The sequence below is a fragment of the Solea senegalensis genome, linkage group LG9, assembly GCF_019176455.1.
Source record: "Solea senegalensis isolate Sse05_10M linkage group LG9, IFAPA_SoseM_1, whole genome shotgun sequence".
Taxonomy (NCBI): Eukaryota; Metazoa; Chordata; class Actinopteri; order Pleuronectiformes; family Soleidae; genus Solea; species Solea senegalensis.
In genome coordinates this window covers 20125539-20147668 of record NC_058029.1, presented here as the reverse complement: position 1 = coordinate 20147668, position 22130 = coordinate 20125539, and the positions used below count along the sequence as shown (strand labels likewise).

General features: G+C 41.2%; 2 protein-coding genes across 19 annotated transcripts in view; both read right to left on the bottom strand.

Annotated features, from left to right (window-relative positions):
- Positions 1-18897, bottom strand: part of myh14 (myosin, heavy chain 14, non-muscle) — a 28617-nt gene extending 9720 nt beyond the window's left edge. For 2 of the 9 annotated variants that reach the window (XM_044033295.1, XM_044033296.1), the window contains exons 1-27: positions 18678-18897; positions 15363-15540; positions 13664-13870; positions 12291-12447; positions 11216-11243; positions 9758-9872; positions 9186-9233; positions 8882-8893; positions 7728-7820; positions 7565-7628; positions 7227-7325; positions 6958-7101; positions 6631-6845; positions 6345-6497; positions 5899-6072; positions 5616-5789; positions 5410-5524; positions 4966-5034; positions 3934-4139; positions 3719-3840; positions 3066-3135; positions 2824-2984; positions 1531-1639; positions 1042-1173; positions 700-906; positions 446-583; positions 230-353 (exon numbers count right to left, since the gene is read on the bottom strand). In XM_044033295.1, coding sequence (XP_043889230.1) covers positions 230-353; positions 446-583; positions 700-906; positions 1042-1173; positions 1531-1639; positions 2824-2984; positions 3066-3135; positions 3719-3840; positions 3934-4139; positions 4966-5034; positions 5410-5524; positions 5616-5789; positions 5899-6072; positions 6345-6497; positions 6631-6845; positions 6958-7101; positions 7227-7325; positions 7565-7628; positions 7728-7820; positions 8882-8893; positions 9186-9233; positions 9758-9872; positions 11216-11243; positions 12291-12447; positions 13664-13870; positions 15363-15527 — 3301 coding nt within the window. In that variant the 5' untranslated portion in view covers positions 15528-15540; positions 18678-18897. The remainder of the gene's footprint in view (positions 1-229; positions 354-445; positions 584-699; positions 907-1041; positions 1174-1530; positions 1640-2823; positions 2985-3065; positions 3136-3718; positions 3841-3933; positions 4140-4965; positions 5035-5409; positions 5525-5615; positions 5790-5898; positions 6073-6344; positions 6498-6630; positions 6846-6957; positions 7102-7226; positions 7326-7564; positions 7629-7727; positions 7821-8881; positions 8894-9185; positions 9234-9757; positions 9873-11215; positions 11244-12290; positions 12448-13663; positions 13871-15362; positions 15541-18677) is intronic. The other 7 variants (XM_044033298.1, XM_044033297.1, XM_044033302.1 and 4 more) reach the window with 7 other exon arrangements.
- A 716-nt stretch (positions 18898-19613) lies between these two features.
- kcnj14 (potassium inwardly rectifying channel subfamily J member 14) overlaps positions 19614-22130 on the bottom strand; it is a 38494-nt gene continuing 35977 nt past the window's right edge. For all 10 annotated transcript variants that reach the window (XM_044033529.1, XM_044033533.1, XM_044033534.1 and 7 more), the window contains one exon: positions 19614-21786. In XM_044033529.1, coding sequence (XP_043889464.1) covers positions 21556-21786 — 231 coding nt within the window. In that variant the 3' untranslated portion in view covers positions 19614-21555. The remainder of the gene's footprint in view (positions 21787-22130) is intronic.

Below are 22130 nucleotides of genomic sequence, written 5' to 3'. Positions count from 1 at the left end.
TTCTATATTCCATATTTCACTCTTACTTGCGTAATGTAAGATAATATACATGAAAAGCTAAAAGCTGGCAGGGTGATCTTGCACCTCAAAAAGACAACAGAGAAGAAGCAATTACTTGTAGCTTAAAGAGTGTAGATATAGGCCTGAAAATATAGTGACTTAAATGACTGACAACCTTCACAAACAGTTAGTTGTATTTTTACCACTAGCCTGACATTGGGACAGTTACCCTCTAAGTCAGCAATGACAGCATCCTGTTTGTTTTTGAGTTTGTTCAGACTTTTGGTTTTCTCCTCTTCCTCAGTTAGCTGGTCGGTGACCTCACTCAGACGCTCCTCCAACTGTTTCTTCTCCTGCTCAAAAACATATTATATATATGCAGTTAAGAAACAGAAAAATAAATATGTTATCAGAGACTGTTGTGATAAAGCAATGTTGAGTCCACCTTGCTGAATCGGTCTCTATGCTCCACTGCAGTCAGCAGGTCAGTTTCCAGACTCTTCACTTTAGTCTCCAAGGTAACTTTCTCCAGCAGGAGGCGCTGTCGGGCACTTTCTTCCTCCTCTAACTGCTCCTCCAGGTCCTGAGTGATGTAATTAGCATATCAGGACAGGGGCAGACTATGACAGCAAAATATTGTCACTTCATTGTTGTATAAATAGCCAACTAATGCATAAAAAACTGTGTATCCATACAGACCTGAACATTCTGCTGCATCTTCTTCTTCTCATTGGTTAGCTGCACACCCCTCTCCTCCTCCTCTTCCAATCGAGCCTCTAGTTCACCTAGCACTTCCTCCAGTTCCTGTTTCCGACTGGCCAGCTTGGCTCTCATGTCCTCCGCCTCTGCAAACAGCTCTGCCTCTGCCTGCAGCTGGTCAGCCAGCACTGCCTTCTCCTCGATCAGCTAGAACATGACGGAAAGAGGAGGCAGAGGAGTGATAAGTTATCAGCTGTTTCACAGCAAAGTCGGAGCAAATGGAATTCAGTGTTGATGGAACATGGACGGAGATCCCTCAGAACAAAATGGAGGCTGGTTTACCTGAGCATATTTCTTATCCAGCTCGGTGTAGTCCTGCTCCACTCGGGTTAGTGTGTCCTTCGCCTTCAGGATTTCAGCTTCCCTTACCTGGATCTCCTCATCCTGCCGGGTCACCTGCAGCAGGGGCTTCACCTGGATGAACCACAACAAGCATTAAACAGAGGTTGATGTAAAAGACATTCACCATTACGTTCACATTCATGATTTCATTTCATGAAGTGGGGTACTGTAATTTTTCATTCCCATTGCCATGGATATTTCAAACATATTAAAAGTTTCTAAAACCAAATGCTTCAGCTATCAGTTTTGTCCAATGTTAGCTGGGGTCTGCATCTGTCATTCTATATTACTTATAACATTATTTCTATATTTTTACTGTCAATCATACAAACTCTAACTAAGATGATAAAATAGAGCAATAAAATCAACAGTGTTGGAGATATGTGCAATGTATATTTCATTTATATTTCATGTATATGTCGACGGTACCTTAGTGAACAGACGCCACCACTGCCAGTTCCTGAGTTTGAGGTAAGCAGCACAGTTCCTCTGCATCACTCTCAGAGCACTCAGCTGCTGCTGCTTCTTCAAAAAGGCTCTGAGAAGTAAAACAATAATCACAAGAACACAACAAAATCAATAAAAAACATTTGTATGTAGCCTGGAACAAAGTCACTGGGGACAACAACAAATGTGTTTTTAATGCTTATTTTTACTGCTGCATTATGTAGTACCTCAGACTTGTTAGGCTTCACTGTAAAAAGTACAACTTTATTATTTATGTCATTTGCGGGTTTCCATAAGCTGTGCCAAAGACCTGTCTATGCTGCTACAGTTCCTGAGTCACTGATAGACGCTGATAAATAATTAAATATTAATGCTCCTTGAAGAGTGAAACACTAACTCTACATGAACCGCATTAAGCAAGCGCTTGTCCAAGAGAAACCCCAACAATGTTTGCCTTCTCTTCTCCCTGACTGATGTTAACTGGCTCAGGACATAAGTTGTTTCTGAAATTCTTTTTTTTCACATTTGTTCAATAACCATTAATAAATAAAATTGTCTGGAAAAAGGAAAAACATCCATTGTAGTGGGAAAGGTTGTCGTAAGACAACACAATGATTGAAGCCAAGAAGAGGCGCTGTGAGAACGGTTTTGTTAATACTGACACAGCATATCTTAATCACCTGTAAGAAAACACTAAACTTTATCATATCATCACAGGTAGGCAGGTTAGCTAGTGACAGCAAGAGCCACAGACACTTGATATATTTTTTATTGATGGCTACCAGGACCTGAGAAGGATTTCAACAAGAACCGAGTTGTTTTCAGCAGCAGTGCAGTTGTGCCATGTTAATGAGGATGCCACAAGAGAGCAGCCCATATTTGTTCAAGTCAAAATAGTTTTAATTAAAATGGCCTAATTATCATTGTCGACTGTTCATTATTCATCTCAATTTGCAAATGATGGCACTCACTTGTGCAAGTTATGAGTGACAATCATTAGTGATATTAATAATTCAAAACTTTTAGCAGTGTTGCTCAATAATCTTTGAAACTGTGTTGTGAAAATGTAGGGCAAATACAAAAACCATAATAAATAATAATAGTTTCGAAACCAATTATGGACTACAACTATAACATTATCAACACAACAAAAGCACTTAACTGCTGAAAACATAATCAATACGTATATCATGTAAAATACCTCACAGGAGCTTACACACCAAAGAAACATACCTCTAATGATCTGTTAATATTTATTTTGTGGTACACTCTTACTTGCGTGCTAGGTAGCCTCTGGAAGTGCTCTGGAAGCGTATGATGGTGTCAGTGATCTTTAGGTCTCTCTCCTCCTCAAGGTGAGCCAGGACTCCAGCTCTGAAGAATACTTTACTCTGACCAACTCTGTATAGGTTGTGGTCCAGCTCCAGAGCCCTGATCTGAACAAGGACACAGATGGTCAGCACACAGTGCATCTACCATCTATGCTGTCTGAAAAGAGCTACCAAAAAATGACTTACCATGAGTTCGGATGCCTGTTTGCCATCCATGAAGGTGCGAGGAATAGCATTAGGAGTCAGGATCTCATATCTGAAAGACAATTGTGATTCTGTAAGTAATTGAGACTGAGGATGTGTAAAACAGGTCATTTACAGGTGCCAGAGAAAGTGCTTAAAGAAAACAAGTAGTGTGTGAGAGTGAGAGAGAGAGAGAGAAGCAGTCACAGATGGTTATGAAAGGCACTGTACTCGTAGTAAAGGTAGAATTACATCCTCGTCATTGCATACCACCACTTAACAACTGAGTTGCAGTTTATATACACATTCACTGTGTTTCTTTAATTTTGCCTATAAATGGAAATTGTTCCTCAGAGTTGAAGGTCAAATGGTAGAGGATGTTCTTTGTTGTAGAGATTGTGAAAACCCTAGAGGCATATATTTAATTTTTGATATAGGGATATATGTAAATAAAAATTACTTTGACTTAACTTTGTTAAGCTTACTAGTTTTTACGGTGAAATCTCATGTACATGTTCACATACATAATGAAACTGATAGTAAGACAGTATGGAGCAAATTCCATAACACGGATTCAGAAGATCTAAATTTCAAGATGGAAACCAAGATTATATTCAGCAAGTCAGTCTCTGATGCATGCACACGTGTGCACATACCTCTGCCTGAACTCCTGGAATGGGATGCGGTTAGGGAAGCCTTGTCTGCAGATACGAATCCCCTCCAGAACTCCATTACATCTAAGCTGGTCCAAAACCAAATTGGGAGACAGTTTACCAGCCTGGGAGAGAGGGGAAAAACAGAAACATTTAGACATTCTTGTAGTTTACAGGTTTCTATCCATTCTCCTTCTTATCCAGCTCCACAGTCTCACCCTCTTCTCATGGTTGGGGATGATGCAGCGGAGGAAGTTGGGGTTGGTGTTCCTCAGAGTAGCCATCAGCTTGGTGAGAGACTCCTTGTAAAGCTGACTAACTGTCCTAAACATTCCCTTCTTGGTCTTTAGTCCTCCACCTCCAAATGTGACCGGCCCACTGCTCTCCCCTGTCGACACCTGGTCCATACCCACAATCCTGTCCACTGGATGAATGAAAAAACATAGAGTTATGATGAAAGTGAGTTTTTATCAATTTGGCATGTTGATGTCCCAGTGACTGCCATGATATAATGATGGCATACACATTTTCACACCTGCTGTCAAGGCTCTGGACAGATATCAGCTCATCAGAGCTCATATCTGTAATCCATAATAAGATGATATTACTTATTATTATTAGCATGTTTCTTAAAGCCAAAACCAATGTAGGACATTGATTCACCCATATCAGCCAACAACAAATAAGAACATATTCTCAGTGTGACAAACACACATTTACAAGTGTGCGACAGGTAAAGCTTCTCCAGTTCAACCTGTTCATTTTCAACATGTCTGCACAGGTAGGACTGCAGGTTTGTCTGATCATAATAATGTTCTTAAAGTTTTTCTCTTGAATTGACAGCAGTTATTGCTTAATGTTTCAATACTAGTGTGCCAATGTGTTGCAATATGTCGCTAGAGTTGATTCAGGGTCACATTTCAAGTGAAACGTATTTTGTGAGGCTGGTATCTTGACACTCTAAACCAAGGTAAATGACTACATGACACAAGCACAGCACTATCACTAAAAGCCAAAACGTGGTGAAAGAGCAAAAACAGCATTTGAGGCAACATCACAGCTAAGAGAATGGAAAAATATGAAACAATTTATAACACCACAAAACAAACATCAACTAAAAAGGAAATAAAATCACACAAAAAGGGCACATCACAATCCAAAACTGGGCAGACAGAAAAGAAAAGAATAATGTGAGTAGAGGTGGGAGTGAGGAATGTGAGTGTGACACACAGAGGCGGAGAAACACCTACTGTCTGAGCCATTAGCCTGTATTGTGGCATAGGAATCAAAGAAGTAGACACGAGGAAGAGTTTGGATATCTGATGCAGGGTGAAGGAGAGGACAGGCAGAAAGATAAGAGGGAAGGAGCCCAAATGAGAATCAAAGAAGTGCAGAAGCAAGAGAAAAGAGCAGGAGGGGAAAAGAAAAAGCATGAAGCAAACACAGGAGAGAACAAGAAGGAAGAGGGAGCAGAGAGATGAGGAGAAAGTAAGAGACAGCAGAAAGACAGTTTCAAAACAGAGAAAGAGAAGAAAGACAGTCAAGTTAGTACAAAGATAAAGTTAAAAGTACATTACCCTCATATTATGAACATTTTGCACAAGATACATATAGTCCACAAGTTAAAATTCTTAATGTTCATAGTACGTACACACACACACACACACACACACACGTGTGTAAATGAGTCTCACCCTCTTTCCAGAGTTCAGAGACAAAATGATCTGAAGACTGGTGAAGCAAAGACGCCACATTGTCGTTCAGAGGATCCATATTCTTCACCAACCACTGATCTGCTTTATAGTCCACCTGGGGCGAAGGGAGGCCAGACAAAAGGTGAGATGTGGCTTTTTAATGTATGTTTCACACTGTTGGGAAAGATGGCAAAAAAGAGGGATACCTTTCCAGCATAGTGAATGATGGAGAAGTCGGCTTCACCACGTGGCTGTTTTGATTTGAAGAATTTAGGATGGGTGCCTTGCTCAGCAGACACCTTCTCCACAAATGAGCGGTCTGTCGCCCGAGGGAACCAGCACTCTTCATCCAGCAGGGCCAGAACACCAGGTGGGTGGGTCTGAAAAAGAAAGGGAAACACATAAACATTTATTGTGAATAAAATGTGGCTTTTGATATAAAGATGATACAGAAACACAGTGAGGTTTGTTTGACTGGGCTGTTTGTACCGGTTTCTCAATCAGGTCTATGCACGGCTGTAAGTCCAGGCCAAAATCGATGAAGTTCCACTCGATGCCCTCCCGCTGGTACTCCTCCTGCTCCAGTATGAACATGGTGTGGTTGAAGAGCTGCTGCAGCTTCTCATTGGTGTAGTTAATGCACAGCTGCTCAAATGAGTTTAGCTGCAGAGGGAAACATACAACAAACCAAAAACTTTCTTCAGGCTGTGTGATTAACTATACAAACATACACTAATAGGGGGTGGAGAATTGCATCAACACTTGCCTTAACCTAATATTGATTGCAATCTAAACCAGTTCTGACTTCAAAGTAAGCTCTTCAAACAATTTGCCTAAATTACCACTTCACAAAAAAATAAGACAGAAATAAGATTTTTATGGCCATAAATACACTTCAGAGAAACAATATCAGAAACATCTTCAAATAATCATACTTGGAAGATCTCAAATCCAGCAATGTCAAGGATTCCTATGAAGGAGGCTCCCTGTCTCTGTCTGCGGTCCAGAGCTCTGTTGATCCTGTGCACCAGCCATCTGAACAGACGCTCATAAGTGGCCTTCGCCAGGGCCTCCACAGCAAAGTCAGCCTGAAAGAGGAAACACGAGTTTCCCATTAGTTGTCCAGATTGTGGCATCCTATTAAACATAATCTAACAGTTTGATCTTTTTTTACTCTTTTCATAACAAACAGTACAAACATCTATGATTATAGAATCTTACCTGTTCTTTAGTCTGGGCCTTCTGCACATACTCTCGACCCACTTTGATCCTGGGTGTGAGGATGGCCCTGGTGAACTCTAGTACATTGATGCCCAGCAGATGGCACAGTTTCTGAGCAGCCGTGTTATCAGGCATGGAGGCCTGGTCATGATTCTTCTCCTTCATGAAGGTAATATTGCCAAACTGGAGCACAGAGGAGATCACCTTCAGCATGGCTGAGAAGCGGACAGACAGAGAGAGGAAATGTAAATGACAGCAAGGCTTAAAAATGTGTAAGTAGCAAACTGATGTCTCTAATTCTTCCCTCTGGATCATCCCTTCTCTTACACACTGACTCTTCTGGGGTGAAACCCATTATGGCCATGGAGTCCATGGTCTGTGTGAAGTTCTCTGAATCACTCTGACCAGGAACAGGGATGGAGCCTCCACTGAGAAAGCGGTAGTCATCTGCAGTTCCTAAGAGTAGGTCAGCTAAAGAAGAAGGACAAGGGGTAAAATAATTATATGGATATTGTATAGGACAGTGATTGCTTGATCATTGATTATCAGACAGTGTAACACATTATTGTACTTGGTCAGCCTCTGTTTTTGCTCACCCCTTGTTTGCTCTGAAGCGCCACACAAAAACTGGTAAAAAATGTGGAATGTCCTCTCATCTTTGGCCTGGCGCGTTGCCCGGGACTTTTCAAGGAGGTCTAGATTCATATGTCATGGATGTGTACAACCAAGAGTGGCACAGTAGAGCCTTTTTTCACATAAATCCAGTTAAAAGTACCGTGCATTTGTTCACATTTTCAATTATATCTTTGGAGTTTAGGATATAGACCTTTGGCAAAAACAACAACATTCACAAATTGAAGAAAATCCTCCAATCTAGGCTTATCTAAGGATCAAGGGATTCACCTGATCCGTCAAAAGATGTAGAAAAGGATACAGGTTTCAATGTTGGCACCAACGATGTACCCTGCCACATCAAAATTAATGCGGATGAATTTACCCTGAAGAAGAAGGAGAAGTGGTTAGATATTTCAGTTTACATTTAAACATTAAGAAAATCACAAGCAAATGACCAACAGATGAATATAAACAGGTCTTACAAATCTAGAAGAGTTGTCATTCTTGACAGTCTTCGCATTGCCAAAGGCCTCCAGTATGGGGTTGGCCTGCAGCAGCTGTCTCTCCAGCTCGCCCTGAGACACACAAGAGACATCAGGTCAGATTCACAGCACTACAGTGATAACAGAAAAACTTCCATAGGGACTATTGACTAAAATGCACCATTTACATTACACCATCACCACTTTGAACAAACCACTGACCTGTTATGTAAAATACAAAAACTGCATGACTCATTCTTGAGGAGCAGTAACACATACTGGTGCATTTTAGAGCAGAAAACAGCATTTCATAACACACCATAAACCATTCCCAGACCCAGGAACAAATGATTCTCAACATCAATTAGAGTGACGAGCCCTCATTAGTTAAGCAATCAATAATAAGGACATTCATTGTGTTTAATGTTTTGCTTATCAAAATTTAAAGTCTTTCATTATTAAACAAAAATCTATAGAAACCAATTATCAAGAGTCAGTTGAGAACCACTGTTTGTAGAGCGATGAAGGCAGCTGCAGCTTTTCATTGTAGCATCATTCACAAGCTATATGTTGGCTGATTCTTGCTACCTGCAATGCATTACTGCAGCTGACTCATTAGCAATGCAGCAGCCGTTTAGACAGCAGCAACAGCAGCAGCAGCAGTCACTGATGAGTGTCAAGGGAGTTGCTGTTGCTACAGGAGGCATTTATACTGTAAAAGGTGGTGAGGAATGTAAGCCTGTCGACAATAAAAGCAGACAGACACAAACACACGCGACGAGCAGCACGTCAGCAGTTTTTACAGTGACAAAACACACAGCAAACAATATGTACACGGCACACATTGTCAAAACTGCATATTTAAGTAGGTCCACTAACTAACTCACTACACACATGTGCAAGGATGTCTGCAGCAACACAGTCACATCCACTCCCACTCATTCGACTGCATTCACCCATACTGCACGATTAAAACCACCTGAACACCAGAAATGTCTCACAGTTCTACAGTGACCACTGAGAACTGGAGACTTAGCTTCAGTCCACAAAGTGGAGACCCTCTAACCCATGTGCATAAAAGAGGAATCATATCAGCTCATGTGGAAAGTTCAACCAGATATGATTCCCAGTTGCCTTCATTTGTTCATACTCACATATTGTAAACTCTGATGAATTGTGGGACAAAATGAGGTGTTTGGGAAGAGGGGAACAGGTGGTTGGATGGAACATATGAATGAGATAAACAAAAAGACAAATAAGAGAACAACAACAACAACAACAGCAAACCGAGGAGTACAAAAACAAAACTATACATATATATAAATACTGTACAGCTGAATGCTCGATTGTTAAGTGGAGTTGCATCAGTGGTAGCAGTTAGTCACAATCATTGTGTTGTCTATTAAAGGATAAAAAAAGAAAAGGAGAAAAGCACTGGGAAGGACAGAGGAAACTCACCCTGTTCACCAGAGTACTGCCTCTTGTTAAAGATCTAGAGCCATCAATCTGAACACGCAGGAAGGATAGAGGGACAAAGAAGAGAAAAGAGGGGGGAAACAAGCTGAAAGGAAGTACTAATACTGAGAGAGAAGAAAATAGACCTGAGACTGAGAAAACCCACACCAAATAAGATAAAGCCAATTCAATTGGTGAACCATGCTGGCTCAGTAAATTGTGATTTCGTGAAGGAAAAAGCACTGGTCACAGAGAGCAACTATAAGATTGAATTTGACACTAATACCCTGTAGTTCTACATTTAACCCTTGTTGTAAGTTTAGTATAATGGTAAAAAAAAGCAAAAAAAAACTGCAAAGAGAATGAAAATGTACAATTACATCAGAATGGGAAATCACAACTATGTCAAACAGAAGATTAGCAGTGACCAAGATATGAGCTAAATACTGATGTATATAAGACATACATCAGTTAATGTTATGTATGAGTTCATCAAATTGTCTTTGTCCTGTGGCCTGCAGTGATTCAAATAGTATTCCTTTTTGCTCTCCATACAACATCATTCTCTGACATACCTGCATAGCCTCCTTGCTCCTACCCGGAGTGCCTCCTTTATGGGAGGAGGCAACGTGGGCCAAATACTGGATAACTTTCTTTGTGTTCTCTGTTTTCCCAGCCCCAGACTCGCCTCTGGAATATGCACACAAAATCAAGTAAGTACAACACATGTACATAATAAATACAATTCTCTCAAACACATATGGCCCACATCATAAATGGTATATACAGGCAAGAGAGGGAACACACAGGAACAAGTGTCCAAACACACTCATCACACCAATAAACATAGAGACCATATAGTGCATTGGAAGCCACAGGTCTTAACAGAAAGCAGATGCAGAGGATACGGGCTGTGTCATTTTTGCTGCTCTTGGACCAGAATGAAGGAGAATGGTGCAAAAATAGCCACTGTATAAGATCTAAAAGAAGCAGACACCTCGGCCCAAATACACTTCCAAACTGAAAATGACCTAAAGGAGTATTCTTGACAATGCCAGGAAGAGTCTGGCAGGAAATCACAATGACAGAGTGTCAGATGGTGCTCCTTCAAGCAGAGAGGTAGAGAGACAAATGACATAAGCCTATGTTACAGGCCTTAAAGATCATTTCTGAATTTTCTCTTCAATATGAACAGTAGGGCTGCAACTAACAATTATTTTCTGGATTAATCGAGTACTTGTTTGGTGCATAATAACGTCAGACAAAACCTGGAAATTATGACAAATGCCTTGTTTTGTCCACAAAACAAAATTATTCAGTTTTAATGATTTCTTTGTTACATGGAGCCAAGAAACAGAAACATTTAAGAAACTGAAAAATCAAACCGATTAACAGATTATCAAATCAATCAAATAATAATTGCGGCACAGTAAACTCTGAATGTGTATGTTTAAAACATATAAAACAACAAATACCACAGTGTGTATGTCACACATAAAATATGCATGAAACCGACTAATTAGGGCCAATGGGTTATGAAAGGCAAACTGTAGCCGCATTAGCAGAACGGACATGTGAAGAGTCAGCACAGTGGAGTGTTTACTATTTAATTTATTGACTCTGAGTTATTACTGTGGGTCACATGGTCAAGAGTCTGATTTATATTGCATTTTAAACCACTTAAGAAATGTTCATTCCATTATCTTTACCGCTCTGAGGATTGCATGATTTGTGAAAATGGCCAAGAAATGATTTTAAAATATATCACTATTGAGATTTCTCCTGGTGTCTCATTCAGAAACACACACAGACATGCACACAATATGTCCTTGGCGATAACTAGATTTATTTTGTGGTGTCAGGTTTCTTTGTTCCTCTATGACAGTTAACCCGAATGTCTTTGGCGTGGAGACAAAAGTAATTTAGGTTTTTGTCATTTTATATATTAGCGATATTATCCTCATAGCCAATTATTAAGAATACACACATACACACACACAGATAGATATAGTCAGTGCTGTACTACTACTCACGTGCAGAGGATTGCCTGATCTTCTCTGTCTGTGAAGGAAGAAAAGAAATTTTGATGACAGACACTTCGTGACAGACAGACAAGGAGGCTGAAAACTCTCTTGTAGAAAGTGCACACATGCTGACACATGATTCTGTGAAATAGCACACTGTACAGTGCTGTATGTTAGAGAGGTTTTATAAGCCACTGGTAGGCTCTTGTTACACTTAAGCCTCCACTTCCACTTATCAGGCCTGTAGAACAATGGAAGCCTCACACCTCATATTTTGATGTTTAATGCTGTACGTAATATAAATGCAGTGCCACAGCTTTGTTGTTGAAATTCCTGACCGTCTTACTCCCACTCCTCCTTCTTACTCTTTCACTACATAGTGGTGTAGAGAGAAGCCGGTTGCCAGCTTAACTGGTCTCTTCAGGCTGCCAGACCACACGGCACTGTTACTCACTGGGTGGACGTTGTTTGCAACATTGCTTGTGTCTGCTTTTAAAATTCCCATGTGTTCAGTCTGGAAGAATTCATACTGGTCCTACAGGTTCAATCACTCTGGTTACACACCTACAACCTGCGCTGGGGAGGGTGAGGGGGAGGCAAACACATACACACACATAGCCTCATCTGTCTTGTTATCTCAGGAAGACACCCTGAGGCAGAATCATTACCTAATCAAGCCTGACAGTTTTTTAATGGTTGCTGGGAATTGTCTGTCACATTGAGTGAACTCAATGTGACAGGTTGGGTTTAGAAAAAGCCCATCCATTGTTGATTCCAGTGTAATATGTGGTTACTATCATTACCACAACAAATATTCAATGACAGACCTGAAAGAGGTGCCACACCTGGAAATCTCTACTGCGGGAAAAATGTTTTCTTTTTCACTTTTAAAGTTTGTGATAAAGCGTGTTAAGGACCACACCTTTAAATAGCGTTCATGGTGTGGCTCAGTGATCAAAGATCACAAAGTGAATTTAGTGCCACATTCCAGCCCAGCTGAGCTGATAGCAGCAGATGTAAGGTGTAAGTTAGCTATGGTGTAAAAGTTATTCTGGGGTCAGAGGCCACAGATAGTGTTGAGTACCTTGTAACATGCTGCGATAGGCAGCCTCTGAAATGGCATAGATGTGAGGGGGCATCTCATGGCGTTTTTTGCCCCGGTACATCTCCACGATGGACTCGGTGTAGATGGGCAGGTTTTTGTATGGGTTCACAACCACACAGAACAATCCTGAATATGTCTGGGAAACAGAGAGAGTAGAGATGTTTGCATATCAGTATGGCCACATACAATAGTCTCATTTCACAGTGTTAGTATACATGTGTGTAAACACAAATGGAATGGAATATAATCTGTTTTTGAACATACATTCTTTTTGCATTCATGTAGACGTGTTTAAAGGGACAGATGTTTCCACAGTGATGTCATTAATATCATATGTGCTGTGTGTGCCTTCACTGCAGCTGTATGATCACTGCAGGTGATGTATTATCTCACTGAACAAAAACAAAGGAGTAAAGCAACAAAGATCTTGAGCCCTAAGCATGTCTATCTTTTTCTGGATTGAATATATTGTCTGCCAGACAAGGTAAACATGAATACACCCTGTGCAATCATTTGGGCTAAGCTAATGATCCTCTGGCAATTGAGGATTAATTTCAGTCAAGCAAATGAACAAACTTTTCCGCAGGGATTCATTTCAAAGAGTGCATCTTAAAACATTGAAATGACACACTAGCTACACACATATATGACATACACACCATCAAAACATCATATGCATAATTAGCCATAGTCACAGTAAAAATATCTGCACTGTTCTCCCACAACATGCACACATTCATCAAACACAACAGATTCATCATAATACTAATACTAAGTACAGTATTAGTAAGATTCACAAATGTATGATTCAGTCATTAAAAAACAATCATGACTCATTTTTTACACTGTTCCCAGCCACACCCATACATTATTATTCTCATAATTCTTATTTAACTGCAGAGAAAGTCAGGACTATAAACCATTCTATCTTATCTCAAATTGTAACACGCCTCTCTAAGCTATTCCAACAATCCTGCTCCTCTCTGTCCATCTCTTAACACGCGCACTCAGTGTAACGGCATCTATGTGCATACATTATTCTATTTCTTAATAGCTCATATCTTTTCTTTGTGCCCTTGTACTCTACTGCCCTGCCACAGAAACCAGAGATGCCACAACTGTCACAGCAGACTTGTGAGTAACTTTGTAAACGGACTCCTCACCTCTCATACTGCCACATATCAGTTACACAGGAAAATGCCACGAGAGCTGGCTACAAACACATGCATGCACACATCCCACACTGTATGTCGGCACATGCTGCTTCCCCTACCTAATGCATCTACATATGCACAGGTTTTCCATTGTGCATGCATGAATATGCCTGTGCTGTGAATGTTTTGTGGACTCACATAGATCAAACCAGAGTAGTATCGCTCTCTCAGGTTATGCAGCACAGATGCTTCGTTGAGGCAGGTGAGGTCGGCCATGTCCTCCACTTTACTGAAACGAGGGGGGTTCATCCTCTGCACCTCCTCCCTGGACAGAGTCAGCTTCCGCTGGCTGTCTGTAAGCTCAACCTCCACCTCATCGCCACGCTCCTCCCGGATACTGGCTGACTGTGGTTAGAAACAAACAGAAAGGATGTAGAAAGTTATGGAAAAAATGGAAGAGTATGAAAAATCTGACACCACCGCAGTCAACATCATTAGCAAAGCAATGCATTCGCAAGATTAACTGTCCAAAAATCACACTCAGATAAATTGATACATAAAAGTAAAGCAAATAAAAGAATAACGTGAATTTAAAAGGTTAAAACAATATCTTGCAGTATAAGATGTTTGATAACTTTAATCTTCTCAGAGGTCTTGTTGCATTTTCCTTAAAGCACCAATGTAAGTAATTCTGGCTAAAAGATAATACCAACCACAAGCAAACTTTGTTTGTTTGTGACATCTTTCACTCTGCGACTAATAGAATAGACCCTGCTGACAGCTACCTAGTAGTCATTCATTAGCTTTGGGAAAATGCAGCTACAGTATAATGTAGGTTTCTAGTTATTGGACTACAACTTCAGTGTAGAAATGTAAGTGTACAGTAAACTAGCATTTCTCTGCTTGTGAGATTTAAGGACAGAGTCATATTTGACAACAGACAGGGATTGATGGAGACAGAACAGAAGAGAGAACTTCCTTTGTCACGCTGTTGATCTTGTGCTAGTTTGACAGGAAGCAGTATATTTCAGGGTCTGACCCAAGTCACAGGACTCAGCTTTGCTTCGCTTTATTGTTTCTGCCACTGGACATGCAAACCCACAACTTACAGTTGGTGCGTTTCTTTTTCTGTGTGCATGTGGGTGTATATTAGTCACAGATTGAACACCACACGCTCAGAATATGAAACAGGGCGAGCGCATGCGTGTCTTTGTGTGTATTAAGTGGATGAATGTGTGTATCCCTAGTGTGTGTTTGTCCAACAGTGCCATTCTCAGATCATGAGTGTAAAATGAAGTCAGTGTCTCTGCAACGGCCTCTTTAACATTAGGAGGCTGAAGGAGGGTATTGTTCTATTCACTGAGCTCACTATGAAACTAGTCCAGCAGAGACAAGAAGGCTCACAGCTACGTCAAATTCATATGTCACATCCTCCAGTCAGCATCAATTGAAATGTGCAAGTATACAAGTACATAAATATCATGACATTGGCCTTGTGATAGTCATTAAGCCCAAACGTGTTAGGAAGCAGAACACGACTAAATAAAGAGTCTAATTACAGCATTGTCACTGAAATGAAAAAAAGAAAACCTCAAAAATATGGTCGCTCACACATAAACCCACACACACCCTGTGTTGCTTTGCCCCACCTTTTCTGACACACCTTCAGTGGAAGGAACATACTTGGGCTAATAATTTACCTCAGGATTAATAGTCAGATAGTGAAAAAAGAAATGTGATAACAAGTTGTAAAAATAAACTGTATAATTTAATCACCAATTTCAAGTTGTTTAATCTTTTCACATCCCCTTGCGTTTCATGTATATTTAGTTGTATGTTTGGAGACAAAGGTCGAAATGTCCTCATTTTTTCTTTACAGTGGACAACACCCACTTACCTCAAAGCCATGTTTCTCCGAAGGCACCCACACCAGCCTCTTTGCGGCCCAATCGGCCTGGCTGGCAGCGGAGAACGTGGACTTGGCGTTGGGAGATCCGGGTGCCACCCCCGATGTCAGGTAGCGGGTGATGTCATTGACACCACCTCCCGTTGGCCTGGACATGGTACTACTGGCACTAGGTGAGGAAAGAAGAGAGAAGACAGAAACAATAAATACAATAAACTAGTCTGTGTTGAGCTGCTTTTACTTTCTTGTGAGATGCTGAAAAATGGAGCGTTGTACATGCTGCAAAGGACAGTCTGACAGTGACACTGATGTGAGTCTGTGTTAACGCATCACGGAACCACCCACATGTACAGAAGGAACGGTAGTAGCACGCAAATTGCAGGCAGCCCGTATCCAAAGACTGGGTCAGGGATGGCCTAATTGAAAGACACATCAAATCAAGGAGAAGACAGGGATGAGAAAAAGAAAGGCAGAGAGATGGTTGGGTGGAGGAAAGGAGAGTTGGAGAATCAATCAACATGACAGTGTTGGGGGTGGTGAGGGAGAAGAGTGGGACAGCAGTGAGGAGAAAGAATCAAAGTAGACTTGAATCTATTGTTGACTGAAAGAAAATGAAACATCCTTCCATCACAGGTCACGTGAGACCCAGCAGAGATGAAGCTCCAGTGAGGCCCTTTTCTGAGGACTAGAGTACACAGTGGAGCTAAAATGCTGAATCGCCTTCAGGGCTGGGATCATGTGAGAGAGAAGGTGACTATAGATAGATATGGCAACTACTCAAAAACATGAAGCAATCTCCAGTCAGAGTGACTGTTTCAAGATGTGCTCTGACAACTATGAAGTCATGCACAGAAGGAATTGTGTGAGAAAAGTTAACTTTGTGGAGGGTCGGGGAACTCAGTCACCATTAGAAACTCTCCATTAGGGGCAGTGGGAGTTTTAGATGGAGTAGCTGCTACCCTGGTTAGAATGACCTATATATATTCAACAGTGTTTGTTGCTACCAGGCTGGGATGGTAGATAATGGTCAACTGGATATGCAGGACTAGCGAGGATGGATTCTTGTGGTAACAGAACATTTTGGATGGGTTTTTCTGAATCCACCAGATAGAAAACCCTACGTTTTATGTGACAAACTTTCCTCAGGAGAATATTGAATTAAATAAATATTTGTTTTACATATTCATAATTTTAACCCTAAATGGAAATGCACAGGTTTAAGAAATGAAAGCTTGGGGCGAATGTCAAACTTCCTCATACAGGTGTTGAGTTGGCTTTTAGGAAGTGCAATTTTTAGGTGTGAGACGTCTCCATGCCTCAACAGGTATGTCATCAGTCCTGATTCCTGCTATGCATCTCTGTCTCAGTTTTTCCCTCTTTGTCTTGTTCATGACAAAGCCCAGTCCTCAACCCTGCCGTTACCATACCTGTTACTCCAACATGACTCTGGGTGTGGAGTCAACATGTTGACAAAAGAAGTTGCCACCACCCATCCAGTCAGTATGAAAAATATGTGATCCTAAATATCTCTACTACTTTCTCATTACAAATAAATCTAATGGAGAGACAGAACCTGACTAGTAATAATAATAATAATGGTTTTATCAAACATGGGTTACATAAACACTCCTTTTAGAATTAATCAATTAGGGATGGCTCAATGTGACTTTTCTGCTATTCAAAACCAATATCACAGTCCAGTACAGTTGTTTTATAACTTACAAAACTAAGCTGTTTAAAACATGGCTGTGCTGACGACTTTATAGCCGGGTCATAAGCAGCCATTTCAAAAACACATATGCTTCAACTGTTATACAAATATTCTTCTCCATTAAACAGCACAACAGATGACTCAGTTAAAATGCTCTTGCTTCTACATGTAAAATGTTTCACAAACAAAACTAGACTAAGTTGTTCTGCTTTTTTCCCCTTTCATCGTTGAATAGGTCCACACAGCAGCGGACAGGAATGCTATGATGTCAGTGACATGTTTTTTTCTATGCTAGTGAAGCGTTTGCATATTTAGGATTTTACAGATCATATCACATTCGTTGTTCTTGCTTTTTTACATCTGATCTGGTGATTTTGACCAGTGCCAGACCTTTGCCGATACTAAATATCAGACAGATACCAATACTCGGTATTGTATTGATACTGATGAGGGATCGACTCATCCCCACAATGAATTTGCTTTGACCTTCTCACATTTGATGACAGAACATATTCATACATCATGCTACATACATCGGCTCTCTTGTTAAAATCTGAGATCTAGTTTCCTTTGTCTCACACAAGTCCACACTGAATCATCAATACCAGTGATTTCACAATAGCAGTTTCTTCACACACACACACACACACACACACACAGGTTGTCGCAGTACAGCCTGGACTGGCCAGCAAACTCTTCCTGCAGCAGCTGGAGTTGCAAAAACCCTGACTTGCTCTTCTCCATAGCAACAGTCCGAACACAGAGCAGCTCCCTTCAGACAACAATACCTACTGAGTTTGAACTGAGGTCAATGACTGCGGGGGGTCCTGACCAGTCTGAGCGTGTGTCTGCGTGAGTGTGCACTTAATTATTTATTAATTAATACGTGATTGTGGGTGCGCGCATCTGTGCTCGTGTGTGAAGCTGGAAACGCCTTTTCCCTTTCCCCCCTTCATCTCTGATGCATAGTGTGGCACTGCATCGGTGATGATGATGATGATAGTGTGGTATGATCTGCAGTGGACAGTCAGTGAGGACAGAGCGACATTATGAATCCACTGGTTATCAGTATAAATACAGCAGCAGTGCAGCTGCGGTGACCCCTGGAATGAATCACCTGCTGTTTAACCTCAGCAGCACAGACACTGTCAGTGACGGAGCTCAACCACACCTTGAACATAAGACATGAGCACCCTCATGAACTCTCCAGCCTTTTAACTGACTGTGGACCTCCTACCTCAGGCAGCCACAAAACCGCCATTTTCACTGTAATTTACACCTAGTTTTACATGTAGTATGATGATAGTCCTTTAATTAATGATACTCCATGACACAAAGCCAACCGTGGGCATGTCGTTTGTAATAAAACGCGTCGAACTGCTTCATAATATGGACACTGGACATTGTTCTTGCTCAGCCTTGTAATAAGTCAGTAAACGCCCCTGCTTTCACCAAGGTTTTATTTTAAGGCGTTATGTCGCCGCATTTGGACAAACCAAGCGAAGTTAGCCTGCTCCACTGAAATATGATACGTTAAGGATATTACACCGGCTATTTACGAGTTGGATTAGGATAAAGGCAATTAAATGTCTCACCTTCAGGTTCCTCTCTGAGACGTGGGTAAGGCTTTGGTGCGGTAAGAACCAGAACAAGGTTGTTTCTTGCGTATTTCTTTCCTGCTTGAAAGGTGAATAGCCTACCGCATATGCGGTTTTTCTCATTGCACCGCTCTCCCTGCGAAGCCGCACACACTGAGAATGAAACAGACGGAGAGCAGCAGTGAGGGCACGGGAACGGCTTCAGCCCTGGGCTCGAGCTTCCTGTCGGCGGACCAACCACGTACGACACACGGCTCTGAGTCAAGCCCCGGAGAGAAACAACGCCAATCACAGTCTACAACCACGACCAAGAGCCGCCTCTTCAGCACGACGGAAGCTTTCCGCCCCCAGACTGGCATAAAGCGAGTGCGACAGCGAATGGCGTCAACTGAAACGCAGCAACGTCCACCGTTAGCCAATGCTAAAGGTTAAGGGGCGGGGCAGAAAGTGAGTAACGTGTGAAACCAGCCAATGAGAGCGCTGCAGCAGGTGGCTGTGCGGCACTCTCACGCTGAAGCAGGAGAAACTCGCGCGCCCTTTGTTTACGACTCTGAGGCGGTGAGTGTCCGCAGACGCTGGTCTGGGATCGGGTTTACTCTGACTCCGTCCAAACCGTACAACACACGCTTTACCAGGAATGACCCGACTCCAGATGAGTGATTCAGGTCATCCATGAAAATCCCACTGAACCCGCTTGTAGCCGCGCTACCCGGTACCAGGGTCCCGGCGCTAATGACGTATTCACACGAATGTAAACACAACACAACACACACACACACACACACGCACTCACTCGCACCCCCCCATCCCACACACACCACACATACACACACACACAATCAAAGGTTTAACATTTTTCCACTTGGTGCTGCTGCAGAAAAACATTTGGTCTAAATCCTGACGACATGTAGAGAATAAATAATCAACCAAAGATTGCAATTTAGACACTGTTTTATTTGCTCTACAACAAATGTTCATTTAGAAGTGCTCTGTGCTTGTGGCAGCCCTGAAATTACATTTGGACATTTTAGCAGAGACGTCCCTTTTTCATTAAAAACAAACAAACAACAAAAGGTAGCTACAGAATTTAATAGTTTAATCTAATAAATTACGTAATAATCTTTTTTCTTTTTGGGGTGATTAAAGTGCTATCATAGTTAAAATGATGATTTTCATGAAAGATATTTTTCTCCATACATTACTTAAGTGCAAAGTACAAAGAACAGCTTCCGACTGGCTGTTAATTGGTTAACTCTTAATATCTTGGTGCATTCCTGACACTCCTTCCTACTTTTGCCTACAGGTCAAATACTTGGTACTGCAGCACAATATACAGTAGCCTGGATTACAGGATCTAAAACAGACAAAAGCATATCAGATGTTTTGTAATGTACATACAAAGTGCAATCATTACAAAGTCTAGCTTAAAGTATCTATTACCAGTGCATGATAACATACTACTCAATCACTGAGTAGATTCACAGTAATTATTTGCATAGACATGTTCTCTACTTCGAAAAATGTTGTGCAGAAGTTGGTAAAAACAAAAACACACTGTTGCATAAATTGTGTTATGCAAACACATAAATGTAATAAAAATGATCTATTCCAGGAGAAGGGTCAGCTGCAAAAACTGTAGTTTGTTATAAAGGCACCATCTGCAACACTGTTCTCACATTTTGTAAAAGAGACCAACAGTGACCAACTGGACTTAGGAGCGTATCACATGATTTTATGGGCACAAAAACATTAAACACTTTTCTATGAATGTCATGAGATTTCCAGTTCAATCCTCATCAGTTTGTGCAGAGGGGTACATAGTTGTTTCACTCCCTGTATTTGGAGCCTATGGCTTCAAAGAGATTCTTTTGCCTTGGTTTCTGTCCTAAACATTAAACATCCCCCAAGTGCCAAGACATTTTAAACATTAATGTCAGTGGGCAGACACCGTAATTACTAGAATCCAAAGCAATGGTGCAAGACATCACCATGTGGTTGATTTTAACAACTGGGAACATGAAAATATACGGTCGAGAGCAGTGCTAGAAAGATGGTGATTTGCTGAGTTGGACAGAGCCAACATTATCTACACAGTGAATCACTGCAGTGAAGAGGACTAAAGTTACAGTGCATACTGTGCTATCTCATGGCATTCAACCAATAGAAAACAGGAGGTTAAGTAACGATTGGATAAAGTAAATGTTACAATCAATATACATGGTTTGTTTTACAAAAGAAAAAAGCCAAAAACAAACAACATAGATTACATGGCAAAGAAACTGCTCAAAGACGCTGCCAGTCTTCAGCTGTTTCTCCATGGTACTATTGCTCGTTTTTGGCTCTACAAATTACAGAGCCTGTATCAGTAATCTCATCACCTAACCAAAGTATCACAAAATGTAAACTATTCATACTTACCATAAGAAAATAAAACATTAATGTGACAAGTCAGCATGATAGTGGAATACATTCCTGAGTAGTAAGTGTACTACCATTTATTGCATACAGGAGCAGTCTGAAATGGAGATCGAAAAAAACTTGCAGTGAGTGGTTAGAACCACTAGGGGGTGCTGTTGCACAAGAGCCAGATGAGCGGGGCTGTGATCGAGATGGGCCAGGGTGAGACTTGGCAGACAACAATGATGAAAGATTGCCAGGACCAATCAGACAACTAGGTTAGTGTAGTAACTCATCTCCCCTGTTGACTGGGGACTCTGAAAAATCTAATCTGTATGATAGTTCTCATTTAAGCCTTGCAGTTTTCTAATGGTCTTTTAACCCCTCCATATTCTAGACGTAATATCTTGTCACTGACAAAACAATGGCTAAACTTCCTCTTTCTCTCTTTTTTCTTGAACCCCGCTATCTGTCAGGTTCAGTTGTAGTGGAGATGTTCTGCCAGTGAAGGCCTTCGGGTCGGTGGGAGAGGACACTCAGGCCCTTGGTCAGGCTCATCATCAGGAGAGGCAAATTGCAGAGCTACTTCATTCTCATAACAGAAGGAGGACCTTGAGCCCTGAATGTATTTCTGTTCAGCCATCTCTTTAGCACTGCATGAAGGTGTGTTGGGAACTTCATATGTCCTGTTGAAGAATGAGTAGTCCACCTAAAAAAGGTAAGAACACCAAGAAGCTTTCAGTATACCCCCTGAACAGGAGAGTAGTCGTGTGCTGCTTTGTGCTAAATGCTAACTGTAACACTGCTAACATGCTCACAGTAACGATGCTGACATGCTCATGTTACACAGACTCATTTTCACCATGTTCACTGTCTCAGTTTAGTGTATTAGCAAAAAAAAATCAAAGTACATTTTAGGCTGAAGTGAATTTCATTAGTTTTACAGTTGAAAAAATACATTTTTTGATCCACTGGTGGTGCTAGTACAGTGAGTTATGATTTATTGATGATAAGTGGGGGACTCACCAATGTCTTAAGGATACCCCTTATACT